The 11,404-nt window shown below is 42.7% G+C and overlaps 1 protein-coding gene across 1 annotated transcript in view; it reads right to left on the bottom strand.

Moving 5' to 3' along the window:
• Positions 1 to 3,216, bottom strand: part of LOC308297008 (gamma-aminobutyric acid receptor subunit pi) — a gene marked incomplete at its 3' end in the record, with an annotated part of 19,778 nt that extends 16,562 nt beyond the window's left edge. Inside the window, exon 1 of the mRNA XM_080740389.1 lies at positions 3,108 to 3,216. Coding sequence (XP_080596515.1) covers positions 3,108 to 3,204 — 97 coding nt within the window. The 5' untranslated portion in view covers positions 3,205 to 3,216. The remainder of the gene's footprint in view (positions 1 to 3,107) is intronic.
• Between the last annotated feature and the right edge of the window lie 8,188 nt (positions 3,217 to 11,404).

Below are 11,404 nucleotides of genomic sequence, written 5' to 3'. Positions count from 1 at the left end.
ACTGCAATGTATAAATACTCTGTTACAAGTAAAAGTCCGGGATTCAAAATGTATTAGAGTAAAAATATGAAGGTATTGGCATCAAAATGTACTTAAAGTACAGTACCAAAAGTAAATATGAAAGTATTGGCATCAAAATGTACTTTAAGTACAGTACCAAAAGTAAAGGTACAAAATGTTTGAAAATAGCAGATCTACAAGCTTACAATGTGTTGCGATGGGACGTTGTGAACTTTTATATCAGCTATTTTCACATAGCCTAGGTATAAAATAGGGCTTGAGAGTTTCATGTATGTTTTATAATATTATAATTTATATCTGCAAAGTAACTAGTAACTAAAGTTTTCAAATAAATGTAGTGGAGTACAATAAAGTACAATATTTGGATCAGTGATGATTCAAGGAAGACACAAATTCAGCATGTTGAGAAGGGGCTCTAGAAACAAGATAGTCATGTGAAGATAAACACACGCATACACGTGTACTCACACGCATGGACGCAGCCATGCACACATCAAACCACCTCATACCTGACCAGTGTTGGTGCTAAGTTTGGTGCAGACCGGAGCAACGGTGCACCTCGCAGGTCCACATGTTACGTGTGTGACGTCCACCCTCCCAACGTCGGTTGACCCTCTGGGCAATTTTAATATAGGATGACTGACAGCTATGCAGGAGGATAGCTTATCATATTCTAATAAAACTGTTGGTTTAATTTTGCATGTCAGAAATGTGCAGTAAACAGGGTGTAAATAAATCAGGGCTCATCTTAAAATGAATCATCAGATTCATATTTGAAAGAAAAAGGTACATAGGCTAACCATAGACTGGAGTCAACTGTAAATGTGCTTCAGAAGGTATTAACCTGAAAAGCTCGCCCCCATTTTTTTTGCAGTCTGTTCCAAGGTTGAATATGGGGGGCCCCCACATTAGCTCTTGAAAGGAGCCCCCGGAACCTTATGGCCGTCCCTGAATGTGACACTTGTAAAACTTCATCTTTACAATCCTGACATTCCTGATAATTGTATCACATTCAACGAAAATGTTGGTACTCTGCTGCAGAGTGGTCTGTGGTGTCTGGCGTGTGTACGGTATGTGTATGCCAGGGTTATTATTATTTCCAGGGAGAAAGCGTAAAGAAACGAGATGAAACGTGGTACTAGCACTTCAGAACATTCAGGATATCGTCCTTCAACTGAGGAAGGGCATAAAAGGGATAGAAACAAACATCCCCGTATACTGTATAGGCACAAAGGGACACAGACAGACGGGTACAACGGGTACTCTGACAAAGCCCCGAAAGTATCACTCAGACATACTGGTCGGATCGGCTGTGTGAATTATGTGTGAGGTCTGCGTAGCTGACCGAACTGTAGACCAAACTGTGAGATCTACAGATGGTATCTTCCGGCAAAATCTGTTGTGTCGAGGTCCCAGTAGTCCGGTTAGGCAGGTTAGCCTCGGACAACTTGGACCTCGAAACAACAGGACATCAAAATATCGATACGCGCCCGTATCTTCCTACCTTAATTGAAGCCTGGCACCAGCCACACTGTATGCGGACTACAAACCCAGAGCAGAGCAGCAGTCCAATTGTCTCCAAACTTGACACAAAAATCGTTCATGGCTCTGGCATAGCAGCCATTTACTTTTCCACCTTTACTTGTGTCTCCATGTCTAATAATCAATAAATGTTAGCCATTTCCTCCCACATTTTGCCCTTCAGGCGGCCTAAGAGCACTGATGCGATATGCGCCGTACATTTTGAGTTACACAACACATGCATTTTGAACAGTTGAGCGGTAGATCAAAGACTGACATGACAATATGTTCTCTTTGTAAGTTTACATCATAGCTATACAGCATGTGAAATGCAAATTTATGCTGTGTTGTGCAGACTTTGAAGTGAATTTGAGTAATCCATGCAATGAAGCAGTGTAAGCACAATACTGTGATCTTGGATGAAGGTTCAGAACTGATAACCATCGTGACATGGTGAATCTTCATTTAGAGAGATACGTGTAAGTACTTAGGCTTTTAAGACCAGACAAGACTTAGACTCAGACTGCTTCCAATCTATATATATAGCGTACTACACACACAAAGGCACGTGCGAGTACATGTGAATGCACACTTCAGCTTGACATGTTTGTGACAGTTTGCCTATTATGATTTATCTGCATTCATTTCTGTTGCACTACAAAGCACTTCAAAACATGTCAAACCTGTTTTATTATGAACCACTTCAAAAATAAAATAAAACTGACTTGACACCATCATGCACACTGTGAAATTCAACTAGATCAGGGCTGCATATATACAGTATATACTATATATATATATATATATATATATATATATATATATATATAGTATAGCATCACCTTCAAGGCATGCTTCAGACATTTATGCACTGGTCTGCACAAAATATGTTAAATATCATGAATGAATGTGAGGCAAGCAAAATCATACAGTATATTCCAAAAAAAGCACACACAAGCACATCAGGTCTCTCTCTCTCTCGCCAGAGCATAATCTAATTTTTCACGGTGGTGAATATGTGCAAATAACATTTTGATTCCTACAGTATGTGTATTGTATGTGCCGGTTAGTTTTGATTGATGCGTGCGTGCGTGCGTGCGTGCGTGCGTGCGTGCGTGCGTGCGTGCGTGTTTGATGGTTAGGCATCTACTGTACGGGCAGGTTTTGATTGTTGATGGAATACTTTATTAATCAGAAGTGTAAACAGCATGGGGTACAGTTAGACATTAAGGCTAAAAGGATAACAAATACATACTAGAGACTTGTTTCCATTGTCGGAATAATGGGCGTCGGAATAAGAATGGTGTCAGGGAATTCCACATTTTGGTGGCAGAGTAGTAGAGTTGTTTTAAATTTGGGTGGTAATAGATCATGGTTGCTCCCTCTAGTGTTGTGGCTGTGGTTGTTGACTAACAACAGGTACTGTATGAGGGTACTGAGGAATTAAATACCAGTCACATTGATAATTGCTTAACCCTGTCTTCAACCCTGAGCCATCCCAAGCTAGCAAAGTGTGTTCATCTTGATGATTTTCTGTACTGTACGGTATGTGCAGATTTCCTTACTGTCAAAGAACGGTCTGAGGTACTTGTTGTATCCTTTCATCAGCCTCTGAATGGTAGGAGGCAGGATCTCACCCTCCTTTACTTCTGCATTAAGCATTGTGGTCTCTAGCAACCTGCAGAAAGGATGGAGACAAAACATTAAATCAGTCTATATACTGTAGTACATACATACAAATACATACACAGTGTATACTGTATACTAGAAGTTCGGGCAGCTTCGCCCAGCCCAGCAACGGCGCTTGTGGCTGGGTGCTCCTCATTCTCACTGGGTGCTCGAGAGATGCAGCACATACGCTACTGGTGCCACTGCACTCACACACACCTACACACACACCTACACACAACTATATAAAAAGTTGGAGGAGCTGTGTGAAGACATAGCGAGAGATTCACGCTCGCTCGCTCGCTCGCACGCACGCACACACACACACACACACACACACACACACACACACACACACACACACACACACACACACACACACACACACACACACACACACACACACACACACACACAGACACAGACACAGACACACACACACACACACACACACACACACACACACACACACACACACACACACACACACACGACTATATCAAAAGTTGGAGGAGCTGTGAGAACCTTGTATAAGCCCTACAGTATATGCGTTTCCTTTCTCACCTATACTTATTGCCATACTTTTTTAATAATGTTATACCTTGCAATTTTTTTTATTGTGCAAATAAATACAAAAAAAGTGCAACTGTTTTTTTGTTTATTTGTTTGTTTGTTTTATGTGCATTCTTGTTTCTTTGTTCTTGTTTTCTTTTTCTGTAGAAATTGCATTTTTGGACACTGCTCCTATAGATTTTGCCCTAAAATCACGCAGTGCTACACAGTATCTCTAAAGTAATGTCATCAACATGGATCTGTCCCATTTCCCATATTCCCTCCCTCTAAAGTTTGTGTATGCGACCTGACGGTCGCGTATCTCCCCATCTCCTTACATGAACCAATTTAGTCCTATTTTATTCCTAGGCTATTTGAAAATAGACGATCTACAAGCTCACACTGCGATGTGTTGTGAACTTGTAGATCTTCTATTTTCAAACATTTTGTACTTTTACTTTTGGCACTTTAAGTACATTTTGATGCCAATACTTTCATACTTTTACTCAAGTAGATTTTGAATTCCAGAATTCCAGAACGTCCGAAGACTATGTCTTCACTCCTGTGAGTCTCTGTCTGACAGCTAATCTCTGCCTCATTGTGGCGCTTTAACAGCCTACTTCACATTATAACTCTTGAACCGTAGGTCGTACAATCAAAATCTTCTCCCCCTGGATTCCTTGGATCATGATGCAACTCCACATATAGGCCCCGGCCATTTGTGCCCGACTAGACTTTCCACCATTTCATGTTTTCTTCAAAATAGACTTTTTTCTACTACTCCTACAAATGTTGTCCAAAAGTCACACAAATCGGTACTAGAACAAGATGCATCGACCTGCAAGATTTTGCAGATTCCATTCCAATTGGATATTACTTCCTTCCAAATTTTGCGGGCCCTGGATAGGCAACCTGACCTGACGGGGATCTGCAATTGTCTATCAAGTTACACATCTGATCACAATCAACTGAACATCCACAGTGGCCACATCTTCTAAACTATGCTATGCATAAGAAAAGGCGTGAGATTGAATTTAAGTTCCCCATAACAAGTTGGAAGGAAGAAAAATTAGAAACAAAGGAATGGGGAAAAGAACAATAATGATAATTGGATTATTATAATTGGATTACTTTGATCCAGCAGGGGTCAGAGTACATGAAACACCCCACCTCACTGTGCCTACATTGGCTGAATACTATCCATAAAGGCACATTGAAGTGTGGGGAAACGATTATTGCCGGCAATTGCAGCAAGGGCTTGGGTGGGGGTAGGGGCTTTGGCACTCATGGCACCTTCCCCTATGTGTTTATGTATAACCCAGGCTTGCTGCTCCATGGAGAGAGAGAGAGATTGAGAGGGAGAGAGCCCAAGGGCACGCGCCATGATGTAAGAGGAGCTGAAGCAAGACAGATGAGATGGGTCGAGTGCAGAAGCAGAAGGGGGAAAAAAACATTTGTTCACTGTCTTTGCAGTCCAAGTCTCAGAACATACAGTAAGAATCGGTTGCAAAGAAAAAAGCTTTTGATTCTTCACCCAGTGAGTGGCCTTGTGATTAAAGTGTCTGCTCTGAGAGTGGGAGGTTATAGGGGGTTCAATCCCTGACGGAGTTATACGGAAGTCTTGGTACCCAGGGCTTACTCAGTGCTTCCCTGCTTGGAAGCTTGCACTCAGCATCAAGGGTTGGATTGGGGTTAAATCCCTGTGACATACTTGCCAAGTGCAGGGTGTTTGTCTGTTGGAACCGGCCAACACTTCCAAAATTTCAAACTGCACACAAAATATCTAAAAAAATCGAATGACCGAATGCCATGGAACTTGCTGAGTACATTCATTCATGATCTCTGGAGGAACAAGCCTAATCATCTGAGTGAGCCAAGTCAATGACCTCTCCTAGTGACATACTCACATGCAAAATTGTCAACTTCGCACGGAAGATATCTGCAGTCTCAGCAGACTGCAGGATGAACCCTACTGATTTTCACTGACCCCACAGCCTTTCCTTAAATCTTACCCTTTAGCCAAGAGTTACAGTTGGGTGTGAGGAGGAGCAGCACAGGCTCTAGGGCTGCTAGCTGGGCTTTTATACTATTAGGACCCTATTTTGAGGAAATAGGTGAACCAGTGTGAAATGCAGGCAGTGGTAGGTGGTGCATGGCAAATGACTACTGGTATTTTCCGAGTGGGAGAACGGCAGAGTACACGCAGCAATTTGGAGGCGAGTGCTGGATTGTAGGCTCACTGGTTCAGTGTGGATGTGTTGCAGGTGGATTCAATCATGACCAATGAAATGATCGCTTCTTTTAAGAGCAGTATGCTGTGCTCAGCACAAGTAAGAAAACATAATGTGGTGGTTGGCTTGCATGTATTCATGTCATACTAGCTGCTTTATGCTTCTATTTTACTCTGTATTGTATTCCTATTATGTACTGGAACTCACATTCCATTCCACAGATCTAGAAACACCGGATGTGTATTAGGATACAGTATGTGTAATTGCGACCGCCAGGTCGCAGTTACTATCAAAACCTCCACCGGCTGTCTGTCCATCGGTGGTCCGTCAGTCTGTCTGTCACGTCACGTCACGTCACGTCACGTCACGTCACGTCACGTCACGTCACACTTTTGCCCTACTCATATCTCCGCCATCGTTGCCCCTATCCATATGACATTTTCCACACACACTCCTTGCCTGCCAAACCACAACCTTCAGGACCCCCGGATCTCCACGGACCCCCTGCCACCGCCGCCAAATAGAGAAAAAATTACCAAATCAACACCCCAATTGGGCTGCTCACTGGGAATTCCCGGGGACCACCGACTCCTGCTGCTCCAACAGTCCTTCACCTTCATTGGTTTAACTTTGCCCCGCCCCCTCCCCTCATTGGCCAAAACTTTATTTGGCTTCACTCATCAACCGTTTGTCGTACAAACTTGTGGGTGGTGTCAATTGACTTGATTAAGAGTCCTTCACCTTAATTGGTTTAACTTAGCCCCGCCCCCTCCTCTGATTGGCCCAAACTTTATTTGGCTTTACTCATCAACCGTTTGTCGTACACACTTGTGGGTGGTATAAATTTTCTTCATTAAGTGGCCTTCACCTTAATTGGTTTAACTTTGCCCCGCCCCCTCCTCTGATTGGCCGAAACTTTATTTGGCTTTACTCATCAACCGTTTGTCGTACAAACTTGTGGGTGGAACCAATGCCACTTACAGGCCTCTTTGTGTATACTGTGACCTGATGGTCGCTTATCTCCCGATTAGGGAGTCTTACTGGTATTATTCCTTCATAATCCTTATACTGGAGTTCTATTGGTATAGTTTTCCTGTCTATGCTGTGAAGATCTCATTTCACAGACTCTGAGATCACAAATCCCCCAAAGCAGAGCCTAAAGATACATATTACATAATAATAGATAATATGTAGACATGTGACCGCCTCATAGGGCAGAAGATAAAGATACTCAGATATTAAAAGAACATGGTGTTAACCCACATTGAATGTCATGCTTACATAGCTGAGCTGGTTATATTAGTTAGTTAAATGGATAGTTCACAAAAAAAATAAACTTTCTTTCTATCGATTACTCACCCCATGGAGACTTGAATTCATGGATATATATATTTTTTGTTTGTTTGTTTGTTTGTTTTTGTCACATTCCTAAGCCAATAATTTAATGACCAGCAGTGGTTCCCTATGGAGACACAAAGAGTCTGCATTGTTCCCAAATTAATGTCTTAGGAATGCGACAAAAACGAAAGAATATCCATGCATTCAAGTCTCCATTATGGTGAGTAATCGATAGAAAGAAATGGGGATGAACTATATCCCTTTAATGACTAGTATTAAAAATGTATTATGTCCAATGTATTTCTATTTTAGTTCATAACGTTAACATACACATTACTTTTCAAGATTCCAATTCAAAAATAGCAAAAGCTTATTCAGGATTCAAATAAAAAATAGCTAAAACAGCAGATCTTTTTTTTTCTACTTTTGTGTGACAACAAAAGTTAAATACGGAGATAAGAGGTTTCTGCCCGACAGTACATGCAATGTGGCCCGAAACATAGAGGCCCTCTCCATCATCAAAGTTGCCTACCCCTGCTGTATGTAATTGGAGCATGTACCGGTATGAGTGTGGGACTTGCTTGACTTCAGTGTCTGCCTGAAATACTGCAATGCTAAAAATAAAAATAAATCTATGGAGGATAATATATACTGTATGTTGCATTATACATGTGATAATGAATATCACGGTGCAATCATCACATTTCATCACATAAACATAGTCACATACTGTACATATAGGTGTTCATTATACATAAGTGTATTTTATATTACTTGTTCAAGTATGTTCAAATGATAAGTACTGTGAGTAAGTAAGTATGTTTTTATTATGCTCCGATGAAAGCTCTAGGCCGGAACACGTTTGCAACCTGACAAAATAAGAAATGTGAATCTGAGCTTAAGTCTTGCATTTTGGAGTGCTGCTATTTCCACTCATCTGGTGTTTATTTATACTAAGTAAGTATTGACTGTAGCTGAACACCCACAACCAAGCAACAATCAGAGGAAGTGCAATTGCTCTGTATTTCGTCACGTAAGAAAAACCTCTGAAAAATAATTCCTCCCAAGACGACAACAAACCTGCATTACCCCAAACAGACCGCCAAGAGCAAATTATGTAAATTGATCTTGGATGGAAATAACAAACACAATTAATACAATGATGTGACACTGGTGCTATGAGAAGTGTTTCTCAGCGTAAAGTCTGCAGTTCATAAGCCAGATTCATAATAAATGATATGTCGTAAACAAACTAGATGTCCATAAGAATGCTGGGCAGAGCAGTAAGAGCTAGCACCGTGCAGCAGTCGGTTTCTGTGTTGACCTGTCCATGTGGCCTGGGCTGGCCAAGACAAATATCTGTAACAGTGGTTCTCAAAGTGGTGTCCATGGACTCCCAGTGCTCCTTGAGGGGGTTCCAGGGGGTCCCCAGAAAAATGAGTTAATATAGCATCAAAATCAGTGAAAACAATTTAACCCAATTAATCTTGACATTTCTGGTCTTCTTTTATGGTGGTCTCTATGGTGGATTCAGAGCTCCGACTCTGAATCTGTCAGCAGCTCCAGTTAAAACGTGTAGTTAGGAATGTTAACAAAGACACGTGGACCGGAAGTGGAGGGCTGAGGGTGGACCAAAAGGGCCAAACATCCTGTCATCCACATCCTATTGGGCAGTGCCCCGCGACCTGGCGTTACCCAAGGAACCTAAGCACAACGATGGGGGCCAGTGGTGGGCAAGGAGGTAGGGACTCGGGAGCGCTTCGCTGTGTTCACTTGGACCGCGCGGAGGTCAGGGGGACGAAGATTTACTATTCTGTCCATAACGGCACATAACTTGGTAACAGCGCTGAGTCGGCTCATGCGACCGTCGCAATGCTCGACACGGCGACTCGCCCGCTGCCACTCACTCGGCGGTGTCTCACGTGGCTCATGGTCGCCTGAGACGGCGCGCCTCCGTCATCACCGAAAACAAGTGTTCCTTTCCCTTGCAGCCCCCCGCGCCCCCACCGTCGCGCTTAGAGTCATTGAGAAAAAACGTGGACAGATGCCCCCAGAGGCAAATTCAAAGGAAAACAACAGCAGAGGGTGCTGTTTTTCCTTTATTTTGCAGATGGGTTCCCAGATTGATAAAATAGTAGCTGTTTCACATCCAGTGGATTATGAAAGGCACAGACTCTCAGTCCATCCCAGTAGTGTACATGTCTGCTCCCTCTTTTAAAGTTATACCATGTAACTTTTTTTATAAAACAAATCTTAAAATTGTCCTAACTGTTAAATCGCTAAAGTTTTAGAACCCCCACTCCGTTATTTTCAGCTTCTGAAGCCTTCTCTTTATATGTTTTCTACTTAGCCGTGACAGGGGCGGGATTTCCCGGCAAAATTACGTCATCACACTACCGGCCAATCACAGCGAGGGTTATACACTGCCGGCCAATCACAGCGCATCTTGAAGTGGGGTCGCTATGGCGGCCATATTTGTAGTCGCCCGTGTGTCTCTATACTCAAAAGGTAATCTCGCCTACCAGGCAGGGTGAAGGAGTCCGTTTCTCCGGAATGCCTGAACGCACAGGAACCAGGGACCCCTCTTAAGATAGATCTCGGCGAGGTGGAGGCAGACGCGGGGGTGTGAAGGTACGAAAAACGGCCGAAAGACGCGGACGCGACCGCGGTTTGCTATAGGGCTACTGACCACTAGTTGAGCATCTTACACAGTATAGCTTTAAATACAACAAAAAGCACAAAAAACATTTAAACCCTGTATACTATTGACTGGGGTCCCACAGGGGTCTCCCTCCTTTATATCCTCTACTCCAAATCTCTTGGCTTATTTTCACAGAATAATGTCTACTCTACTGTATTATGGCATTCATCAATGTCAACAGTTCAACAATGTCTCGCAATAAGTCAAACAGAACCTATACTGGTGACCAATTAATTAAGCCTTTTATGAAGCAGAAAACCTATATGGATATTATGTGTTCAATATTCTCAACAGTATGTTGGATACATTACACATTTAACTGCTGTCATGTGCATATTAGAATGCATAAAAAAAAGAAATTCCACATTTAGGCATTCACACTAAATGGAAACAGACAAGCACAACATAATAAAGCGAGTTATTTGGGATTTGGGAGATGTCTGTGGGTGCACAACAGCAATGGATGATCACACGCCTCGCTAAACAACTGGTCCACTTGGGCCAAGCGTGGCCGAAATCATGGTCCTCTTTGACCCAAAAAGTGCAGTGTACTGCTGACTGGCAAATGAAATGATACACCCCCTATCATGTCTATTTTCCCACATGAGTGCACAACAAGCCCCCAAAATACAAAACACACCCAAGCAAGGAAAAGCACAACCAATGCACCCCAGGAAATTGTCAATTCACCTGTCTGCGCCAATGCCCCAAAATAGTGTGATGTTCAGAAACAAACTCCCTCTTTGTACAGTAGCTGCATATTTGACTGACTTGGTTCTCTCTGAAGTGATTTTCTATTGGTGGTTTCAAGCAAGGACCCTGCTCTTTCTGGTGAAGGAGCAGTGTCCAAAATTACCAGCATTTCAGGAAGCTCAGGACTCATTTTACCTTCTGGGGCTGGGTCCCAGGCCAGCCCTATATACTTTGTCATAAGACAAATAGCGAAAATAGCATATCGTCGCTGTCTGCCAGAAACCTCTTACCTCCACATTTCAAAATATTTTCATAACGGCCCACCCCCCACACTTGGAAGCAAATGGTAGCCAATTGGAATATACCTGGTAATACTAATCTGTAGAACTAATATCAATCGTCCGCCTGGTGGCGCTATAACAGGCCAATGTGAAACATTTGTGGCTCTGCTCTGGGCTCCAGGGAGTGTGCGTGCAAAGTTTCATGCTGTACAACAGTGCCGGAGATCAGTTGTCCACATACACGCACATGGACACAAACACGGACGGACAGGCAGATGGACAGGGGCGAAAACTTCGGCCATCCGGCCTGGCGGAGACAAAAATTTACGGTTTTGGATTCAGCATGTAGATATGCTATTTTTGAAAAATCTAAAAATTATATATATTTTTTATTAGCC

This window comes from Nannobrachium achirus, assembly GCF_963921795.1.
Source record: "Nannobrachium achirus genome assembly, chromosome: 13".
NCBI classification, from domain to species: domain Eukaryota; kingdom Metazoa; phylum Chordata; class Actinopteri; order Myctophiformes; family Myctophidae; genus Nannobrachium; species Nannobrachium achirus.
Note: the sequence above shows the minus strand (reverse complement) of the source record. Positions and strands in the feature narration are given on the sequence as shown.